The sequence below is a fragment of the Netta rufina genome (assembly GCF_964035555.1).
Source record: "Netta rufina genome assembly, chromosome: 2".
NCBI lineage: Eukaryota > Metazoa > Chordata > Aves > Anseriformes > Anatidae > Netta > Netta rufina.
The window spans coordinates 68917004-68940577 of record NC_140124.1 but is presented as its reverse complement, the minus strand read 5'-3'; the positions used below and the strand labels follow the sequence as shown (position 1 = coordinate 68940577).

At 40.8% G+C, this 23574-nt stretch overlaps 1 protein-coding gene across 1 annotated transcript in view; it reads left to right on the top strand.

Annotated features, from left to right (window-relative positions):
* DSP (desmoplakin) overlaps positions 1–7184 on the top strand; it is a gene marked incomplete at both ends in the record, with an annotated part of 37987 nt that extends 30803 nt beyond the window's left edge. The window contains 2 exons of the mRNA XM_084283229.1: positions 188–2479; positions 3990–7184. Of these exons, the coding sequence (XP_084139355.1) occupies positions 188–2479; positions 3990–7184 (5487 nt within the window). The remainder of the gene's footprint in view (positions 1–187; positions 2480–3989) is intronic.
* Positions 7185–23574: the final 16390 nt, after the last annotated feature.

Here is a 23574-nt window from a genome sequence, read left to right as displayed (position 1 = left end):
ACTTTGAGCTATTACTGAAGCAAAGAAAAAACATCTTTAGACATATCTTGTAAGTTGTTAGATTCGTGACTATATATTGTATTGCTTTTGATAACTTTGAAACAGTTGTCACATGTCTGTGTTTTTTGTTTTTTTTTTTTTTTCCCTCTCCCCCACCCCCCCTTCTTTTTCTGTTATTGTTTTGCAGATGAAAGCCACCAAAATTGAACTCTTGGAAGAAGAACTCAGACTTGCCAGGGATTCGAATTCAGAGACAAACAACAAACATAAATTCCTGGAACAAAATCTACAGAAGTACCAGATGGACATTTCTCAGCTCAAAGCAAAGCTGATGAGTTTGGAGGAGATGAAAAGGCAGGCTGAAATGGATGGAAATTCTGCTAAGCAAAACCTGGACAAATGCTATGCTCAAATAAAGGATCTAAATGACAGAATAACCAGGTTGACTTATGAGACTGAAGATGAGAAAAGGAAAAGGAAGTTGCTGGAGGACAGATACGAGCAGCAGAAGAATGACTATGACCAGCTGCAGAAAACAAGACAAAATGAGAAAGACAGCCTTGGTTGGCAAAAATTAGAGTCTGAGAAGGTCATCAAGGAGAAGGAGTACGAGATAGAAAGATTAAGGGTTCTTCTTCAGGACGAAGGCACACGGAAGAGGGAATATGAAAATGAGCTGGCTAAGGTAAGGAACCAGTTTAGCGAGGAGATGAGTAATTTAAAGAACAAGTATGAAACTGAAATTAATATTAAGAAGACCACAATCCAGCAGATAGCTGCACAGAAAGATGATGATGCAAAAGGTCTCAGAGCCCAGGTTGACAGACTGACAAGAGAAAACAGAGACCTTAAGGATGAGATTGTGAGGCTGAATGATGCCATTCTGCAAACCACAGATCAGCGGAGGAGGGCAGAGGAAGATGCTCTTCAGCACAAGGCTTGCAGTTCAGAGGTGTCACAGCAAAAGCACCAGTTAGAGCTGGAGCTGAAACAAATCATTCAGCTTCGTGGTGAAGACAACTCAAGGTACAAGCAGGCTCTTGAAGAGGCTGCCTCTACTATTCAGGATAAAACTAAGGAGCTGGAAAGGCTAAAGGTTCAGCTTCAGGAAGAGGCTAAAAGCCGATGGGAACTTGAAAATGAATTGGCTAAGGTAAGGAACAGTTATGATGAGGAAATAATTAGCTTAAAGAACAAATATGAAACTGAGATCAATATCACAAAGACCACAATTCACCAGGTTACCATGCAAAAGGAAGAGGACACTAATAATTATAGAACACAGCTTGATAATGCCATGAGAGAAAATAGGAATTTGTGTGAGGAAATCAGGAGACTGAAGAATACAATAAGTCAAACAACAGATAATCTACGGAAAATAGAAGAGAATGCTCAGCAACAGAAGGCAGCTGGCTCAGAGCTTTCTCAGAAGAAACAGCAGCTGGAGATTGAGCTAAAACAAGTTATTCAAAGGCACTCTGATGAAAGCATGCGATACAAACAGTCACTTGATGATGCTTCTAAGACCATTAAAGAGAGAAACAAAGAGATTGAAAGGCTAAGAAAGTTGTTGGATGTAGAAACAAGTCAAAGAAAAGAACTAGAGGATGAGAACAGTCAGTTAAAAAGAGTCCAGTTTGACCTGCAGAAAGCAAACACGAGTGCTACTGAGACAATTAACAAGCTGAGGATCCAAGAGCAGGAGCTGGCCAGATTGAAAATTGACTATGAAAGAGTTTCGCAAGAGAAAAAAGGCAGGGATCAAGAAAGTGCAAAGTTCCAAAGCACTGTAAAAGACTTGCAGATCCAGAAACATAAGCTGGAAGAGGAACTTTGCAGACAGAATAAAAGTGTAATGGAAGAGACAGCCAGGAGGAAGAAACTGGAAGAGGAAATAGAAAGCATGAGGAGATCTCTGAGAGAGCAATCAGTTAAAATAACTAATCTCACACAGCAGATAGAGGAAGTGTCTATTGTAAAGAAGAGGAATGAAGATGACCTTAGACACCAAAGAGAAGTATTAGATGGTCATGTGAGAGAGAAGCAGAGATACATGGAGGAGATAAGAAAATACACATCTGATATTGAGACTTTACGCCGTCAGTTGGTCCAAGAACAGGAGCAATTAAAGCAGGCTCACCTACGATATGAGCACTTACAGAAAACCTCTGAGGAGAAGAGCAAAAACTTGAATGAGTGCAAAATAGAAATTGAAAGGCTTCAGTCTCTCACTGAGAACCTAACCAAGGAACACTTGTTACTGGAAGAAGAGCTGCGAAATGTTAGATTGGAGTACGATGATCTCAGAATGGTCAGAAGTGAAGTTGATGAGAAAAATACCACCATTGCTGAACTAAAGAATCAGCTTCAGACAAGCAGCAAGCAAACCCTGGAACTTCAGGGGTTGATTAATGATTTACAGAAAGAAAGGGAAAAATTGAGACAGGAAATTGAAAAATTCCAAAAGCAGGCTCTAGAGGTATTCACACATATTTTGATCCCAGCTTTACTATCTCTCCAATATATAATTAATTGCAATGTCCGTTTGAACCAACTTACTTCACCCCTTACTGTTTGAGTTCACTGTATTTGTGACTAATATCCCTTTTATGGCCCCTCTCCTTGTTAACTTTAAAAGACAAATAGCAGGATTTGGCCACTCTCTTAGCCTCTTTACTCCCTGGGAACTGTGATAGGAAGCTTTAAACTGTCTCTGTCACCTAGTTGGGCTTTGCCCTCAGCTTGAAGGAAACCCTAGGTATTTACCCCAGTTTCCACAAAACCATCCTAAGGAAAAATAAGAATAGATGGAGTACCACTGTGCTTTGGCTGTGTGCTTCCCAGAGCTGTTTTGGCCAGCTCCATTTGGATGGGTTAAAGCCATCCTTTGAGGCTGACATGAGTTGTATCATGAAGTAAACCACAACAAACAAGCTGTCACAGTGCTGCTTAGCTGTGTAAAGTGTTGACTAAATGGAAGAATGAAAGGTGGTGTAGTCATCTGTACCTAAAATACTTAAAACCTAAATTTCTGTTGGCACTTCAGTCCTAACGGCACTTGTAAATTTCACTATTGGCCCTTGTTCCTTATGCTTGAGATGACAGTATAGATAGGTTAAAGAAAATATTTTTTTTGTTCTGTCATTCTTCTGCCTTGTTCAAAGAGCTACTGTTTAAATATACAAAAGTAAGAACTTGTGAAAATACTTTTTTTCTTTACTTTTTTTTTTCTGTACTTTCCCTCCATACAGTCTTTCTCGTATCAGTTCTCAGCTATTTCCTTTACTAAGTTTTTATTTTCTTTATTTTTATAATCTTAATACTGATTAAAAAATATTAATATGTAGCATTGTCTGACGTGTACATATATACGCATGTGATACAAATTATGTAAACTTGCATTCCATTTAATATGGACTGCATTTGAATGTGCATGTGCATACACGCCTGTAGGTGTTTTGTGTATATATATATACATATATGAAGAACTAAAGGAAATTAAAATGTAAAGGGACACAAGTAAAATTGTTTGGAGTAACGTGAAACTAATAGTAAAGGAAAAAGTGAGTCATATATTTCCTTTTTATCCACTTATGGCCAGTCCTTAGCTGATGTAAATTCACCCAGGTTAGTAGAACTATGTCAGCGTACACCTACTGGTCATCTCTTACTGAATCTTGAATGCTTGGTGCATATGTAGGTGCACTATAAGAAGTACTAAAAAGCCATGAAGAACTAACTAAATCAACAGAAAATGTCGACTAAAGGTAACAGAATGCAGTCTCTGGTACTAGAGACACTGTCAGTGAAGGGACAGATGTACCTTCACTGCTTCATCTGTGTGTCCATGGTCTTGGATAAGGCACTACTGTGACTAGAACATTTTCCAGTGGCAGATTGCTGCAGGTTAAATGACAGGCTGAAGAGTATTGTAAATAGAGAACATAACTCTAACCATCCTCTTTTGGTTTATTTCTTTAAAATTTTAGGCTTCCAATAGGATTCAAGAATCCAAAAATCAGTATAGTCACATTATGCAAGAAAGAGAAACCTTGCTGATAAAAATGAGTGCTTTGGAGCAAGACAAAGCGAGGCTGCAGAGATTAGAAGAGGAGCTGAACCGTTTGAAAGTTAGCCTGGAATCAGAGTCTCGTTTGAAGCAACGCCTGGAAAGTGAAAAACAACAAATCCTGAATGACCTCAATCAGTGGAAGAGCCAGCACTCTCGGACAGAAGAATCCATAAGGAAGATCCAGTGTGAGAGAGAGAAGAGCGAGAGGGAGAAGAACACCCTGAGGACTGAGATAGAAAGGCTGCAAATGGAGATTAAACGGATTGAGGAGAGATACCGGTGCAGACTAGAAGAGACTGCTGTCAAAAACCAGTCAGAGTTGGAGTCTGAGCGTCTCAGGCTGCAACGGGAGATTGAGAAACTTAAGCAACGCCCATATGGGTCTCACAGGTCTACGCAGACTGAGGAAGACTTCTGTATTGATGCCTCCAAGTTGCTGTTCAGTGGGCTGCGGAAGAAGATTACAGCAATGCAGCTTTATGAGTGTCAAATTATAGACAAAGTCACATTGGATAAACTGCTGAAGGGGCAGAGGTCAGTGGAAGAGGTTGCTGCTGACATTGAACCCTATCTCAAAGGGGCAGGTGCTATTGCAGGAGTGTCTGTTTTGCCCAGACAGAAGTACTCCTTTGTTGAGGCCAAAAGGAACCAGCTACTTACAGCAGAGAATGCAGTTCTGCTCTTGGAAGCCCAGGCAGCAACAGGAGGTGTGATAGACCCACACCGCAATGAGGTATTAACTGTAGACAGTGCTATTGCAAGGGATCTGATTGATTTTGATGACAGAGAACAAATTTACACTGCAGAAAAGGCTATTACAGGATTTAAAGATCCTTTCTCGGGCAAAACTGTGCCACTATCTGAAGCCATCAAGAAAAACTTAGTTGACAGAGAAACTGGGATTCGTCTGCTCGAAGCCCAGCTGGCTGTAGGAGGGATTGTTGATCCTGTCAACAGTGTCTTCTTACCCAAAGATATAGCTTTATCTCGTGGGTTGATTGACAAAGACCTGTACAGGATTCTAAACAACTGCCAAAGCGCTACAAAGAACTTCATCGATCCCACCACCAAAAAGGCAGTCACTTACATGCAGCTGAAAGAAAAATGCAGGATTGAGCCACATACTGGCTTGCTCCTCCTCCCGGTGCAGAAGAGAAGTATGTCATTCCAAGGGATCAGGCAACCTGTCTCAGCAGATGCATTGCTTGAGGCTGGAATTATTAAGGAGTCAACAAGGAATGACTTGGAAAGAGGTGCAATTACAGTGGAAGAAGTGAGTGAGAGAATTATTGATTTCCTTCAGGGCTCTAGTTGTATTGCAGGTATCTACAATGAGGCTACTAAAGAGAAACTTGGCATTTACCAGGCTATGAAAATAGGCTTGGTTAGACCAGGGACAGCCCTTGAACTCCTGGAAGCCCAGGCAGCCACAGGGTTCATAGTGGATCCTGTCAGCAATGTGAGGTTGCCTGTTGAAGAAGCTTACAAAAGAGGTCTTGTTGGAATTGAATTTAAAGAGAAACTTCTCTCTGCTGAAAGAGCTGTCACTGGGTACAAAGACCCAGAAACTGGAAACATCATTTCTCTGTTTCAAGCAATGAACAAAGAGCTCATAGAGAGAGGCCATGGCATTCGTTTGCTGGAGGCCCAGATTGCTACTGGCGGAATCATTGACCCCAAAGAAAGCTACCGCTTGCCAGTAGAGACGGCCTACAAGCGTGGCTACTTCAACGAGGAGCTCAACCAGATCCTCAGTGATCCAAGCGATGACACCAAAGGGTTTTTTGATCCCAATACAGAAGAGAACTTGACCTACTTGCAGCTGAAAGAAAGATGCATAAAGGATGAAGCAACAGGTCTCTGCCTTCTACCCTTGAGAGAAAAGAAGAAGGTGGTGCACACCTCACAGAAGAACACCCTTAGGAAGCGCCGGGTTGTCATTGTAGATCCAGAAACAAACAGGGAAATGTCAGTGCAGGAGGCGTACAGCAAAGGCCTCATAGATTATGACACCTATACAGAGCTAGCTGAACAAGAGTGTGAGTGGGAAGAAATAACTATTACAGGATCAGATGGTAGCAGTAGAGTAGTCCTTGTTGACAGGAAAACAGGTAGCCAGTATGATATACAAGATGCTATTGATAAAGGTCTGGTGGAGAGGAAGTTTTTTGACCAGTACCGTTCTGGCAGTTTAAGCCTGACACAGTTTGCAGACATGATTTCCTGTCGTAATGGCACTGATGAGGTGTTTCGGCATGAGTCAGTGACTCGGTCTCCCACGGTGCTGAGTGTCAGGAGTTCTTCCTCGATAATAAGGAGTGGTTCATTCTCAGAGACCACGGAGGAGTGCAGTCCCATTGCAGCCATATTTGACACTGAAAACTTGGAGAAAATCTCCATTTCAGAAGCTATACAGCGGGGCATTGTGGACAGCATTACTGGACAACGGTTGCTTGAAGCCCAGGCCTGCACTGGGGGCATAATATGCCCTACCACAGGCCAGAGGCTTTCCCTTCAGGAAGCTACCAGTCAAGGTATTGTTGATCAGGATATGGCCACACGGCTCAAACCAGCGCAGAAGGCCTTCCTAGGGTTTGAAGGCATAAAGGGTGGACGCAAGAGGATGTCAGCAGCTGAAGCGGTGAAGGAAAAATGGTTGCCTTATGAGGCTGGGCAGCGGTTCCTTGAATTCCAGTACCTTACTGGAGGTCTTGTGGACCCAGAAGTACGTGGAAGAATAAGCACTGAAGAAGCCATTAGGAATGGATTGATTGATGGTCGTGCTGCCCAGAAGTTGCAAGACACCAATAGCTATCCCAAAATTCTGACCTGCCCCAAGACCAAGCTGAAAATATCCTACAAAGATGCAATGAATAGGTCAATGGTGGAAGACATCACTGGTCTTAAACTCTTGGAAGCAGCCTCTGTTTCATCTAAAGGTATATCCAGTCCCTACAATGTCTCCTCAGCACCTGGCTCTCGCTCTGGCTCTCGCTCTGGCTCACGTTCAGGCTCACGCAGTGGGTCTAGGAGGGGAAGTTTTGATGCATCGGCAACCTCTTCTTATTCTTACTCATACTCAACCTTCAGCAGTGGGTCTATTGGGCGCTAGTAAATGAGGCAATGGGTCTGCATTTTAATATCATCTAGATTAATCTGTGTCCCCTTTCCTAGAGCAACAACAACAGAAGAACCCAAAGCAAAACCCAAAGCAATATGGTTTGTGGTCCTATTGTTACTTGCCCAAGCAAAATCATGTTGCTGAAACAAAAGAAATACAGACATGGCCAAAACAAACTTTAGGTCTTTCCTGGGTGTGTTCAACTTTTCTTCTGAAAAAGCTGTAAAATGCTTGAATGCAGATTTCTGGAGTACAGATTACGGAAATGCAGGAAGTCATATTTGTGAATTTGGACTTTCAGTTGCCATTTCCTTCTAGTGTTTGGATTTTTAATGGGTCTCTGTATATTTTAAATACTCTATCACTTGCCGCCTTCTGTTAACTGCAACTGTCAACCCATAAGCTGATAACTAAGGTTTTAAAGTCTTGAAGTTTTTTGTTTTTTCCTCAACATAGGTCTTTCTCAATTTCCTATTGTGAAGAAAAAATACTAACAATATGGACAGAAAATACCTTTAATACTGCTGTAGAATCTATACTATAACTTGAAAGGCTCTGTCTTCCAGATGTTCTACTTCTGTATGTTTGGCTAGCCATTTTCTTAAGCATAACTTGGGCTATTTCTTAAGCATAAAGGGCTATTATTAGGCTGGGCTTTTGTTTTACTGTTACCTCTATGTTTTCGACTGTTTTGCTTGATTTCCATGTAACAACAAAAAATATAAATCTAACTGCACCAAGTCAGCTATTCTGGGCAATAAACTTTTGAAGTTGTAAAGTATTTGTTGTGTGCTTATTAAATTTAGCTTATGGATATTCTTAGATGTAAGAATTAAAGAACGAACCATTAAAAGAGCAGTAAATCCATCATTTCTATATTTTTGATGAATATAGACTTCTGATTCTGTATTTCAGTAGGAAAATGTAAGATAGCACCGATAATAGAAACTATGCCCTCGAAGCAGAAAGCCAGTCTCCACAGTTGTTTATAGGCTTTATGATGACCAGAATCATATTTCTTCTGCTCATGATCAGGCCCATTGTCTGCAGCTGTGAGAGACTGTGTGTCAGATTTTCCCATGTTCACCATGCAATTTTGGACAATGAGCAGAACAAAGATAAAGTGACAGAGCTTAACCAAGCAGTACGGTGGGGTAGGAGGATCTTTTAAAACCTGGATGGTCGGTCACCTCCTGTAATACCACCCTAAAAGCCTAGGTTGAGAAAAGGACAAGAAGATACTGTTCACATGATGGCTTGCTGTTGCCTGTTGTGCACTGGCTGCTGGCCGCCTACTGTCTCCTTTTATCTGAGATTTTGTCTGAAAGAAGTGCACAGGATTAGAGGACACGAGCATGGTCTGAAACTTTTTTTTTTTTTTTTTTTTTTGCCATGACTATTCCTCAGCCCATAGCAGAAAATGTTCTGTATAGGTTGAGACTGTCCTGTCCTCTCCCATTCACAGTACAATGCGGTTCCTTGGGGTAGGCATTGTGTACTTAACTGTGTGATCACTTACAAGAATTTAGGATGGTTTTAGACAACTGCTGCTACAGAGCTTTATTTGTAGGAGCTTTACCTGTCTTATGAATGTTATCAGTTACTACAGATAAAAAGAGGGAACTGATAGGCACAAATGCTAATCACTGTTAATGACGCTGCCCGTATTTTGCAACATGTTCCCTTTCTGGGGTGAGGAATAGATGGGGTTATGGTAATTTTGTTTCCAGCTGAAGTGAAGCTCCTAACCTGAAAAGCATTTCCAATGTTTTCTGAAGATTGAAACAGTGTCTAAACACTCTGCTATATGTAAAGTATCCCCTGTCTCTGGACTAAGAAATTAAATTGACTATTACAAGTCAGTAGCCGGAACCTCCAAAGAAAGTAGGTAAGAAAGTACAACCTGTCTTCTAGGAACTTCCACAGCTTTGGGGGAGTTTATGTCTACATCTGAAGTCCATTAGATGCACTGCAGAGGAAGATCCAGTTATTTAATGGCTTTCTGACTATTAAGGAGAAACAGCTGTTTTGTTTTTTTTTTTGTTTTTTTGTTTTTTTTTTTGTAAGAAAACCTTACAGTAGAGATAAAACTGTTGATTTCTGAAGAAAAGTCTTCTGTTGGGTGCATGTCCCCCTGCAGTTTGCATGGATGGTGGAATCCTGTGTGCTCTTTGTGGCACAGCCACCAGGACTGTGCTTATGCTTCACACAAGGACATTCCTGGCATCTCTGGTGGGTTGTTTAAAGCTGTGTCTTTGCATATTACATCTCTTGCTGCTAGATCAACCTTTTATCCTATGGATCACCACTTGTGGTGATGGCCTAAATATAAATTCATCTCTTAGAAATGATGATGATTGTGCTTTCTTCTCACATACGCTCCAGCAGCAGACACTAGTGCAACATACTGTGGTGGCCTCCTTTGACCACAGGTGTTTGGTGCAGGACATCACGAGGCCTGAGTAACAGCTGAACCAGCACAGGCAGGAGGTGGGGCAGGAAAATGGCAACTCAGTGGTGCTAAAAAAAAATAAAAATTGGAGACCTCTCTGTAGTAAAAAAGGGCTGAGGAAGGAGCTTCAGAAAGACCTTCTCTTTTCCAGAGCTGAAGTTTAGCAGCTGCAACCTGGTGTAGAGGTTAGCTATCAGAGAGAGGCATGGTAGGTGATTGAACCAAGAGGGGCAGGGTGTTGTAGGGCTGAGGAGAGTAGGTTTTTGCAGCAGTGCCTGTTTGTGAGATGGGAGAGCAGTACCTGGGATTTGAGGAGTAGGCAGGCTGTGTTTTGTTGTGGTGTGGGGATGCAGAGATGAGTGTAAGGATTTAGGGAAGGGTGTTCATAGGCTCCACACCTCTCTTGCAATAAAGACAAAATGAATTTTGTTCATTCACTTTAAAAGATGACTGGCAACTTGAAATTTTCATTTCTGCTGCTGAGACACTTAATTCTTTAGTATTAAAAAGCCAGGGTAGACTTGTTGACCCAGCCTGTGGCCGCAAGCACTTCCCTGTAAAGGGAGGCGTGCTGGGCTAGGTGTGTTCATTAGCAGCCTTGTGGGTCAGAGTCAATATTCCAGATTTGCGTCTCCTGCTTCCTCCCTGCACCTGGGGGTAGGTGATGCTGACCCTGTTCAATGGGAAACGAGTGCCATGCATGCTGACTTGGCTGCAATGGCTGGGAATGGTTCAGTTATTAGCAGGGTCAGCTCCTTAGAGAACTGGGCTATGCTCTGAACAGGATTTGTATTTATTTCTAAGGGTTTCGTTGATGGAGCTAGTTGCCTTGATGTTGTGCATTTGCTGTCCTCCTGCCTGAGGCAGTGGGCTGGGAAAAGGCTGCTGCATAGGACCACACAGTTTGCACAATGCAGCAGTGCTGGAAGACAGAGTTTTTTCTGTCTTTTGCTGGTTGGTAATGCACAAATGGCCCAGTTGATTAATAGTGTATCCTTGTGAATATGAAAGATGGATGGGGAATATTTACAGAATAACAATTATGTGACAATGTGAGGACTTGTTAGTGTTAGGTCAGAGGTTGGACTCGATGATCTTGAAGGTCTCTTCCAACCTAGATGATTCTGTGAATGTTAAATTATGCAGGTTTTTTTTTTTTTTTTTTTGGGGGGGGGGTAATTTCAAGTTTCTACATATTTTTATAATATGTTATCATATAAATCAGGAATACTTTGATGTTTATGTGCAACTAGGCCGTTCTCAGATGAGCAGGATTTACTTCTAATATGTAACTGTCTCAGAATAATGTTATACATGGAAATTTTATTTTTATTTTTACATGGCCAAATAACTAGAGAACTCCTAGGTCCCTCATGGCAGGTAGTACATAGGCTCTCTGCCACCTTTCTGACCTGTGTTAGCTAGCCTGGTGTTTAACAATTATATACCTGTGATTTTTTTTTTCCTCCTCACAGTAGCAACAAATGCACAGTTTGTACATGTATAACTGCATCATATAATAAAGACAGCAATATTTGGGGTTCCATTCATAGTATTTTGGAGACAATTTCAGCTTCAGTAGTTTATAAGCAACTTATTTTATGGCAGAGTTAATCTGGTGGGAAACTCTGTGAGGGCATACCTGCAGGGGTGGGGACTTCACCACTTCCCTTGTCTGCCTGTTCCAATGCCTGACCACTCTCTCTGGACAGAAATTCTTTATATCCCATCTAAACCTCCAATGCTGCAACCTGAGACTACTTTCTCTCATCCTATTGCTTGTCACCTGAGATCAGAGACTGACACCCTCCTTCACTGCAGTCTCCTTTCAAGTAACTGTTGAGAGCAATGAGCTCTCCCCTCAGCCTCCTCTTCTCCAGACTAAACAACCCCAGGTCTCTCAGCCGCTCCTCATAGGTCATCTCTTCTAGTCCTTTCACCAGTTTTACTGATCTCTGCAAACACTTAGCAATTCGATGTCCTTGTAGTGAGAATTCCAAAACTGAACACAGTACTTGAGGTGTGGCCTCGCCAGTGCCGCATATGAGAGGACAATCACCTCCCTGGTCCTGCTGGCCACACTGCTTCTGATGCAGGCCAGGATGCCATTGGTCTTCTTGGCCACTTGAACACACCAAGCCTGCACGCTGGCTCATATTCAGTCGGCTGTCGACCAGCAGCCCCAGGTCCTTTTCTGTTGGGCAACTCTCCAGTCACTCTTCTGTGATTCTGTACCTCTGCATGGGGTTGTTATGACCCAAGTGCAAGATCTGGCACTTAGCCTTGTTGAATGTCATGCAATTGGTCTTGGCCCATCAATCCAGCCTATCCAGACTGCTTTGCAAACCTTCCTATCCTGATGGAGAAAAACATGCAGGAGCTGCTGTTGCTGAATACAGTTGAGGATCTGACTACAAGTAAACCCTTTACTGTATGGAAAGATTTCCTGTTCCTATGAAGCTGCATTTAATGTTTAATGGCTGAATAAATGGTAGAGGATAAAATTGTTCAGTGGAACTTTGCTGCCATTCAACATGCACCTTACCTCCAAGACCTCGGTATCCATCTAAGCCAACTGTGCAACTCTGCTTTGTGAACTAACTGTAGGGACTTTGTGGTTGCTAGCTTGTTTCCCAGATGTTCCCTTCACTCCAGGAAATCCAGTGTGTCCTCTGGGTCCAGACTCACCATTCAGTCCAGACAGACAAGTTTTTCCCTTTTTTAAAAGGTGTAGACTTTTCTTATTTACTTACTTATTTATTTATTTATTTATCTTTAATTACACTAAGAGTAATGTATTTGTTTTCATAGGGTGAGGAAAAAAAAAAAAAAAAAAAAAAAAAGCAAAACTGAGTCCTGGAAATATTTTACAAACAACCAAGGATAGAACTGGGATAGTGCTTGGTTTCTTATCTGAGCCAAGAAGTTTGAAGAGAGAATCAAATGTTTCATTTTCAGATAACTATGTTTGCTCATAAAAATTTAAAAATAAAGCTCAATTTTAAAATGTTGCTATAATCTTTCTTATTTAGGAAATATCAGGAAAAATCTTTGAACGTGTCTTGCTGTTTTTTTTTTTTTTTTTTTTTCTTAATTTTTAAATTGGTCATGGAATTTAGAATACATTTCAAAATAGTTGTAATTCATCTGAAGTTGTTTGTTTTTCTGGCAAGTATTTTGACATGGGGTGGAAGGAGGAGTGAGGAAATGCACTTAACTACAACCTAGGAACATTAAGGCTTCCATTTCTTTCAGGTTAATACTGGAACTTCCAGATTCATTAAGGACTATGTTAAGGACTATGTTAAGGACTACATTGTGTACACACTGTCTGCAGAAACTCAGACAAATAAGAATCTTGGATAATGCATTGTTTCTTATCCCCCACCTCTGGCCTCAAATAGCCATTCTGGGATAGATGCCTAGCCCTGACCTCTGGATACTGTGCTCTACTGGGCTGCAAGCTCATTGCAGGGGATGTTTGAAAACAAGGTGCAAACTCTTCTCCAGTGGTTTCCACCTCCTCTTACTGGTGGCTCTACAAGGTGTTATGTGTGAGCTCCAGTCAATGATTCAATATCTAGTACCATAAGCAGCAAGTAAACTGGATGGTTACCTGCTGTGTGTGATGGAGAATTAGTATTTGCTATGTTATGCTGTAATAGGCCATGATATTTTTGTGGGATGTCATCATCTGGGAGAAATGGGTTCTGATTAAACCAGTCATTTTGGATGAACATCAAACATCATAGTTGCTTGGCTCTAGCTGCTTTTGGATGAGACTACTGCATGACTGTTATTCATGTAGCCTTTTGCAGTGCATTTTTTAGGGTAAAATTGTAGACAAGTACAGCTATTCTGTGATTGCTACCACCACTCTACAGATCTAGAAAAGAGGAAGGGGGAAGACAAGTGCAGGTCCCCAAGAGAAACAACTTGAGATCTCATAGAGATCCAGGAAATGTCACTATGAAAAAATGAAAAGTGGAGATGAGATGAGGCAAGACTTACTTCTGGTACAGGTGGTCCTTGAGGCCCAGGGGGACCTCAGCACCCTCCTCTCCAGTGGGACCCCATAATCCAGGAAAGCCTCTTCCACCCTTTGGAACAAGTGGGCCAGGAGAGCCACGTCTTTCTTTCTGTCAGGGGATATTTGAAGGGAAAATAGCAATGAAAATGGAAAAGAAGACCCTTGTCTTGGTTTTCTTCATCTCCTGTTTTTCCTTGCCTTCTTGTCTACTCATACCTGTGACAACTTTCTCAGTGCATGTGCAACACTATGAATAGAAGGGTAAATGTCACATCAAAGGCAAGGATAGGGTTTCTTCTGAGCTGTAATGGGTCATTACTTGTCAGCAAACTTTGCAGTTCTTCTTAGTCCAAAGTATACATAGCATCCTCCTACAGCATGTTGGATGAAGATGGCTTCATCGCCAAGATTTCTGTGTGAGTTATTGTAACTCTCTCTAGTTGTACTTTGATGTTCACATAACACAGTCCAAAGCCTCTGCAAAACAGAATGGCAGATGACAGAGAGCTGGTGATTTATTCTTAGAGATATTTTCCTACATAGACACTTACTCATGTGGGTTTGAACAGTGTGGCCTCTGACTCCCAAGGATCAGGTTTTTGAAAGGAAAGGATTAATTTCAGATGTGTTGTTTGTGTGTATGTATAATTAACAGGAACTTAGCAGAATGCCAGGCTCTTGGAGGAATGCCTTTGGCTGCTTAAAAATTCCTGCTGCTCTCTGTCTATGGCCAATCCTTCTTCCCCATCCAATGGACTTTGATTACCTGGACAGGTAATCACAATACCTGTTCTTTGAGTGTGTTTCATTAGAAACATCAAGACAGATTGAGAGGAATCAAATTTGAGCTAGGGTAACAAGAAGTGTCTGGCCAGGACAGTGATGAAATGCTATTTTGTCTTCTGTTCTCTTCTGAGCTATAAAAATTTCCTTGCTCCCTCTTGAGCCCTGGGAGTTTACTGCTTCCTCTTTCTACACCAGTAGACTGAGGGACAGCCATCTGGCTCTGAATGTAGTGGGAATAAGTGGTTTATCTTTCTAACCTCAGCTGGACAAAACCATAGTACTGGGTGACTGCTGTCACAGTCTGAGAGCTGTGGCATGCACACCTGCAAGATGCTTTTCCTAAGGAGGGAGGCATAGCAAACACACAAAGCTAGAGAACATTTTTTTTAAAAAAAAAAAAAAAAAAAAAAAAAAAAACAGGAAAAAAAACAACTCATGCTGTTTGTAGCTAATGCTGAACACATTATGTACTGGGAGCTCCAGTTGGGACAGCTGTACATGAGCTCCAAAGACCCCCTTAATAGAAGTGTATTTGTCCCTGGATACAAGCTTTCTATAGCAATGACATAGGGAATAGGACCAGAAATTCTTACTTTTTTTTTTTTTTTTTTTCTCCTCAAGTTTTTGACCCATTGAGATAAGGAATTATCTGGGGAGAAGCAAGCAACATGTACTTGTCTTCTGTCACCTCTGTCCCTGTCATCAATTTGTCAAAGAATAATCAGAAATAGTTAAGTAAAAAAAGCAGGAGGAGGGTGAGGAGGGAGAGATTTACAAGGATCAGAAATTACCAATTACTTGAATTTCATAGAATGTGGGTTCTACCAGCATCTCTGTCTCCTTTTTTAAAGGATCACTCTAAAAGAGGGAATCCAGCTCTATGTCCTGGCACAATCTCTCCATAAAGAGATGTTTCCTCATTCATTTTATGTATAGATAGATAGATACAGACACACACAACATGAGATTTTAAGTTTGCCCATGTGTGAACGTTACTTCTGCTGTGTTAGGTTTGAGATACATGTATATGGCTGCCTTCCCAATCCATCATACGCCAGGCAGGGATGTTGGAGTGTTTTCCAAGCACCCTTTCATCCCTAAACTTCTCTATTGCCTGATGTTGCTTTCAAAGTCTCAGTCAACACAAGAGAAATAAGTAAAAGCCATATCAGCTGAGTGTGCAACAAGCTTAGAGCACAACAAGTTACTGTACATCTACTACACTGTGGAAGGGGGATTCTTGTGTGTGCCCCTTGTAATCCACAAATAAAAAGCAAAGTGACTTATAATCCCTCTTTCACAACTGGTAAAATTATCTTGCTTTTGCTGTGGCCTGAAAGGCATTTGCATGTGACATCAGTGTGGCTCAGAGGACTCGTTAGACTGTGCTAGCACGGTTGTGTGTCTGAGTCCCAAACTGATCAGAGCTGAGACCTGCTCTAGAGAATGCAAAATGACAGTCTGTAACAAGGCTTCTCTACTAATGTGCACAGAGGCTGGTTAAAAAGTCAGTAACACATCTGCTTGATTTTACTTAATATTACTAGTGTGTTACCTTACTTAGGTTATTTTTATTTGTACTTATTGAGAGGTTTATTTCCCATGGGAAGATCTATCTTACCTTTCTTGTAGAGGTCACTTTTGGGCAGATTTTCTCTTTAAAAGACTTGTCTGTTTAACAGGTCTCCAAGTTGAATATTTGAAATATCTGTATCTTTAAATAAGTCAAATTTCAGACCTGGATCTTGAACTCTCCCAAAGTTTTCATGAGCAGGTCACCAGAAATATCGAAGACTTTCCACCCCTCCTTACCCTCCTTTATTCCTCTCCACTTCTGCCATCTCTGGAAACAAAAACAGCTCCTACAGCCAAAGCTCTCCCCTCCTGCTAGCCATCTGGGAAGCACCTTTAGTGTTTGCTGGTCCATCAGGTGATCATTCCTTATCATGACTTGCAGAGCCACTGATGCACATGGATCTTCCCATGGATCAGTAGGACTCTCCTTGTAGCAGGGAGGTGACACTTCCTTCAGTCCCAGCTGCACCTCATATACTACGTGCTTCACAGGACAATTCTAGATCTGTGTTTGCCCAGGAAGGTGTAGTTAGAGCCTAGCACCAGAGCGTGTTCCTGCCAGCCATCAGCTTCCCTACTGCCTTTGGCCTTTCTTACTTTGGCTTTGCAGCAGCTTGGAAAAGGCATTTGAAGATCTGAAGCAGTTTGAAGCAGGTGGTTTTTTTTGTTGTTGTTTTGTTTTGTTTTGTTTTTTTAAGTTGCTGCTCCTAAAGTGCTGGCAAATGGACAAGCATGTACTGCTACATAGACGTGTTCTTAAAATCAGTACTCATCCTCCACCACTGAAGAAGTGCATACAGGTGTGTGAGGTAACACTCACCATAAGTCTTGGTCTTCCTGGGAGCATCCTAGAGCTTGCTCACCCTCCTCTCCGTGTCAAGGCAGTTGAAAACACCTGGAATCATTCACCTCTGGGGAAAGGTAGTTTATGGTAACAGGCTCATTGTGCAACTAAGATGAACTTAAGTGAGTTTTTAAGCTGGACTCATCACAGCTTATGGATCTCTCTCCCTTTCTCTCTCTCTAAGGCCTGGAGAAACAATAAAATCTGTATTTCTAGCACATTTTTTACAGCACATATGACAGGCAGGAAAGGAGAAGTTTAGAAGGCAGTAGTAATAGCCAAGAATATTATTGGATTATGTGGCAAGCCTCTTAACATAATCATAGTAAAACTTAGGCTTTAGGAATCATCTGGAGCTCTTTAGCCACTCTTAGATATTTGGCAAAGCTTTTAGCTGTAAAGTCAGTCATGTACTGATGGAAGGTAAAGCCCCAGAAGGTGCTTTCTGTTATCATTTTATTTCTTCTTGTTCTGTGCCCTGATCACTATGAGTGTTAAACTGTGACTTTGTGCACTAGCTGTATCGTCTTTACTTTTGGTCACATCTCGCCTTCTAGGTCTGCCATCCCAAGATACCCTAAAGATCAGTGAAATCGCTGTCTCTCATATTCTTTATGCATGAAAACTGGCTTCTTTAGCATTTTGAAATTAACTTTATTTACATCCTTTCCCAGACTGCCATCCATTCCTGGGCTCCCACGTACCCTTAATCACCCTGGAAATAACAAAGCAGTTCAAATAAAAGTCATCAGCTTGCTCAATATTTATCAGTGTTACAGAGGATCTAACTTTCGGGGTTTGTTTGGGTATCTAAGTGAATTTAATGCACTCAAATAATCTGCTTTGATATGGCTAGAAAATTATTTCCAATATAGAATAGGAACTACTTGAAAGCTTAAAGTTTATGCATCATGTTCCACTTACATGCTTTTAGTTAGCTATCTTCAGGCATAAGAGAAAGCCTTTGATTTTAGGCCAGTTGAAAAATGTATGGAACTGTTTGTTCCTTTTGGTTCTCCAGCTCACCCCTCAAGAGAAAATCCTGCTAGCCTTTCAGCAAACCAGAGAAATGTAATTTTCTATGAAATATTATACAGTGAAGCCAAAGTATTGCAGTGAAGTCCTTCCAGGAGTAAGAATAAGGATGCTGGCAATTTCCAAAATGAGGGTAAAAGTAGGATAAAATATTATTTTTTACGGAATCCTAAAAATCACTTTTTAAAAATTACATTTTCTTGTGCAGAAATTTCTGGCACTATTAATGTCAGTGACCTAGGACCAAACTCAAAACAGACCTTGTTTTACATTGTATGCTCACCTTCTCCAGTCTCTTCCATAACCCCTGGATAACGTTAAGTAAAGTAAAACAAAAGGAATGGTGCTGTAATGCAGTTGCCTGAAACATTCTGTGGTTCACAGTTTACGACATCAAAAAGACTGTGATCCTTTGAATAACAAGAATCGGAAAATCACCTTTGATAAATCATTATCTTATCTGTCTTTGATCTCCAAATGGTTGTTTTTGCAAAGACCAGGATCAGGACTAATCACCCTGTAGAGTAATAATTTCATTAATTCTACCATAATGAATAAAATCTCCTCAAGGCTACTTTGTGTCTGTCTACCACCTAGCTATGTATTTGAATCCTGTTCTTTAGCTGATGAAGGGATATTGCCCAACTGCTTTATGCTCTCTTAGGTAAATTGTGCAGAAACGGCAATCTTGAAGAGTAGACATCTTTCACAAGTCCCCCTTTTTCAGTTAAGCCTGCTGAAAGTCATTTGGTCCTTCCCTGAGCCTGATTTTTGCTATTCATCTGGGTCCTTGGCTGCTCTGTCTTTACGGAGTTGTGACAACTCATTCTGGGTAAAAATATTGCCATGAGTAAACAAGAAAAATGGAGTGGATCCCTGTGTAGGTGTTTTTTGTTACAGTGGTTGGGGCTAACACATATGGAGCTGGTCTGGGCCTCTCTGGAGCACCAGCGCTGGGTGCCTCATTGCTAACAATCCTACTGGTTTCGTTAATGACTATTACAGCAAGCACACACCAAAGCTAATAATAGTTCCATAAGTAAGGCTACAGTCCCTAAGTTTTAGTCATGCAAGATTTCTGTGAACCTATTTGACTGTAAACACACAAAGGACTTGCATGTTCAGGACATTCATACTCAGTCTTGGCAGAGACACAGTCCATGGTTTACCTTGCTGTAGATTTACCAATCTTTCTCATTTTCCAAGTAGATATTTGGGTCCATTAGCACCAGAAAAACCCCGGGATAAGGACTGGAGGGCTGTTATTTCAACACAATTGTTTATTCCTCACTACATATATTTTGTGCTCCTTCAGAGTCCACAGCCAGCCCTGTGTGTTTGTTACAAATTCTGTGTCATGACAGACTCTCAAAACAGTACCAGAATTAATATGATAGAGGAACAGGGAGAGTCCAGTTCAAACTGGGCTCAAGTACCTGTCTCCTTGCTCCATTTTTCCCTGGATTCATCTGAAGCCCCATCAGTGACACTAAGTTTAGCAAAATCAATGTATGGTGCCTTCAAAACTTAAGTGAGCTGCAGAGCATAAGACTTGGGGATGTGCTGCATCATTTACCTCTAGGGATCTGAGACCCTAGAGGTGAGTTACTGATTTGGAGATACATGTCTAAGCAATGGATTGAAGAACCTCAAGAAGAACCCTTTTCCTCTACAGCTCTTCCTCTACTTCATCTTTGCTCCCAGGCTTATGTCACCAGTAAAGGATTTTCTCCCTTTTGCGCCTTAACTTACTCATGCAGGTAACTGTTCTTTTCTGGAGAATGACTAAGCTGGAAATTTAGCATATAGACACTCACGTCTCAAAGATCCGGGCAGTCAGTGTAAAATGTATTGTCAGTTATAGTTCCATTTTTATACCTTTCCCTACATATTCACTATATATTTTTATACCTTCTGCCAAACCTCAGCTTCATCTTAAGCTGTTTTTGTGTGATTACTTTTGTTTATTTTCTTTTTTGAAGAGAAGGCCATTTGAAGTTAGTTGTATTTAGAGCTAGCTAGATTTGGTAGGCAGGTTCGGCAGTGATGTCACCAAGCAATCACACTGGGTCCATCACATCTTGGAAGTCCTTGTTTTCAGTGTTCTTTGGGGGCCCTACTTCAAACAACAGCCCCCAAAACAATATCTTATTTTTTTGGATTATTTACATCTAACAAAATCTCTTGTGAAGGCCCCACTGCAAGTTTCCACCAAAAGATTTCTGGTTTTATCCAGTGCTTTCAGGCATTTGATGTATCTGAGCAAAGCAACGTTTTTTAGGCAGTGTATTCTGCTTGCTCTCATGTAGCAAATTGTGTTGCTCTATGTATGGGTTGTGGTTGGAAGGGGAATCCTGCATTTCTCCTGTTTTTGCAGGAGAATTAACAAAAAGCAGTTGCTACATAAACACACGAGGAATTCTGGAGCTGTACAGATTTAAAGAAATAAAAATTAAAAATTGTTAATACAGGTGTTAGAATTATTTGGGTGTGGGGGAGGAGAGGGGAGTGGGCAGCAGTGTCAGAAATGTACTTTACAGTGCAACCTTCAATTGTTTTAAAATATAAAATTCCAATGAATGCTATTATTAGTAGACACTACAGCTTTTTGTTATCTTCAGTTCAAATGCAACATACTGGCTTTTATAGTGGGAATAAAGTTAGAGCTCAACATTTTTATTTTTTAAGTATCTGATGGATAAGTATTTGTCATTTGTATGTGTGATTAGGTGGTTGTCCTCCCTTCAGTCACAGAATCACATAAAGGTCAGGATGGGAAGGGACCTCTGGAGGTCACCTGGTGCAACCCCTTTCTCAAGCAGAGCTACCCAGAGCAGGCTGCCCAGGACCACGTCCAGGTAGGTTTTGAAGCTCTCCAAAGAAAGGGACTCCACAGCCCCTCTGGGCAGCCTGTGCCAGAGGTCAGTCACCCACACAGTAAAAGTGTTTGCTGATTTTCAGATGGGAATGCCTTTGTTTCATTGTGTGTCCATTGCTTTGTTGCTCTACACCACTGAAAAGGACTCAGCATTGCCTTCAGATATTTGAAATGCATTGATTAGTTTTCCTCTTAGCCTTTTCTTCTTCGTGCTGGGCAAAGTCAGCTTTCTCAGCCTTTCCTCATATGAGAAATTCTTCAGTTTCCCTGCAGTACCAAGATGCTTTCACTTTTCATCTTGGTTCAAGAACACCATAACACTTCTGGAGGGCAAGATATGATTTTGAGAAGATCTGATCATTCTTCACTTCTACTGTCCTCCCTCAGGCATAAATGTGCTTTGGACTAAGCTGTGTGAAGCCCATGTGGAGGAATGGCTCCAAGGTCAGTCTTAACTACAAAGAATATAAATCAGTAATCTTTATTTTGAAAGGTTGTACATCGGTGCTTCTGATGGATCACTGTAACCTGATAAAACATCACAGAGAGAGGAGAGCAGAGTTGAGACTTCAGGACAGAGATGTTTGAAGGTGTTATGTGAATAGACTTCAGGCTAATAATATTTTACTGCTTTTGATATCTGTGAATCCTTCCTCCAACCCACTGTGTAGTGTATCACTATTAGTAAATGTTAACATGCTTGTAAAGATTTAGGAAAAAAAATAAATCTTCAGAGAATAGAAAAAGGCTCTCATCTCCAGCAGTTAAATTTTCAGTGGCCCTAGAGCTGAAATTTACACTCAAATTCAAATACAGAGACAGATCAGAGTAACCACACCTGTCTGTAATCTTAGGTAAATCAAGAGGAATTATAAGTCCTTTGATTTGCAGCTATGAGGAGAGAGGCTGTGCCTTCTGGAGATCTCGGATGAAGTTCTGGCTCTACGAAAAGAAAAGGGAACTGGCTACTGTTCCAGTGGGACCAGTTTTTCACCTTTGTCCTTTCATATTTTCAAGCAAACTCAACCTTTTATGCAAATAAGCAATATATATATATATATATATATTATATTTATATATTTATATATATATTTTTATATATTATATATTTATATATATTTATATATATATTTTATTTTATATATTTATATATATTTTTTATTTTTTTATATTTTATATATATATATATATATATTTTTTTTTTTTTTTCCAAAACCCAAATGCTTCATGTGTAATGTCTCACTCTACGTTATTCTGTAAAGGTCTGTCTTCCTTAACCAGGAAGTCTGGCATGACCTGGCTTTCTGAAAATGCTTCCACAATCTGTTGTAGTTCCCACATATTCCATGTTAGTATACTTCTAGGGAAGGGAAGAAACACGCAACACAAAAAGCAAATCAGTAGAGCATAGCTAGGTTAAACATGGTACATTTAAGCAGTATTTGATGCACACTTTCCTTGTGTGTTCCAAGCAGGAGAAAACATACATGTCTCACTTCCATATTTACAAACCAATAAAGTAAAACATAAATGCATAAATAAATAAAAAATCACCCACTCATCTTTCTGCATGGAAGAGAAGAGGAGAAGGAAAGAACAAGAGTGAAAATTAGGCAAACAAGTTTAATTACAATCTCAGGTGAAAGAAACCACAAGGATGTATTATTTGCAGTCAGTCAACTTGCCACCCCAGGAACTTCACATCAGGTTTCTTCTGCTGTCACGTTATGGTCCGCATGAAGTTCAGGCTGTTGCACAGCAACCTGTGGGATATGTCAATAGGAAGACAGGTTTTAAAATTGCTGAACAGTTGCAATTTAGCTCCAGACCGTCTGCTTGTCTATATAGGCACCTTCACTAGTGTGTTTGAGCACTTCCCAAATATAAGACTGTAAAAATTCATTGTCAGTCTGTGGATGAAAGAGCTTGGTAGGTCTGTGGATTTATCTGCATAGGATGGAGAGGAGTTCTGGTGCTTGTATCTGAAGAACTAATTGAGGAAATACTAAGCCTCAAGGAAATATCTTTTGCATTTAGTTCAGAGAGTGTTAAGGTATGAAGTGATCTCAGTTGGGAGTGAGTTTCTAGAATTTCATGTCTATAAAATCCTGTGTTGTGTTTCCCACACTGGAAGGCCCCATTTTGTTCTAGTGGTGGCTTTCTGTGACAAGTCAGGGCCACAAAGGGAAGACAAAAGCTGTATTTGCCTGAAATACCACCTGAATAGAATTTTTTTTGCCTTAGTGACCCATATGTATTATCAGTCTGTGAAATATTGCATTTGGCTGTTCTGCTGCAATGCAGATGCTGCATTCTACCATCACAACATACTGCATGATAGAGATGAAATATTAAGTGTAACCATACTACACATCTTGTTCCTATGTGACTTCTTTTTTTCCTTATGAACAGTGTGTTGTCTGTGGAGGTTGTGATGCCTCTGGCATTGTTGTAGGACTCTGATGGAGCAGAATAGGTATAGCTTGCTTTCTATGGGTCATGACCAGAAGAAGTGGACTCATGATAGGCATGAGAGGTTTCTTCCATATAATACAAATACAAACCAGGATAGTATATAATGTAAGGCATGTTTGTGGTGGTCATCTTTTGCTTATCTCCTGGTGCGTAGCCACTGAAGGGTATAATTCCAGGTTCAGGTTGCAGTGGGGAAGGATTCTAGTCCTGTTTTCCTGTAGGTCTCATTGACTCCTAATACACATTTGAAGTATTGGTAAGAATGATAATGAAAGTCTCTTGCACAATAGTAAAGCTCTTCTTTTA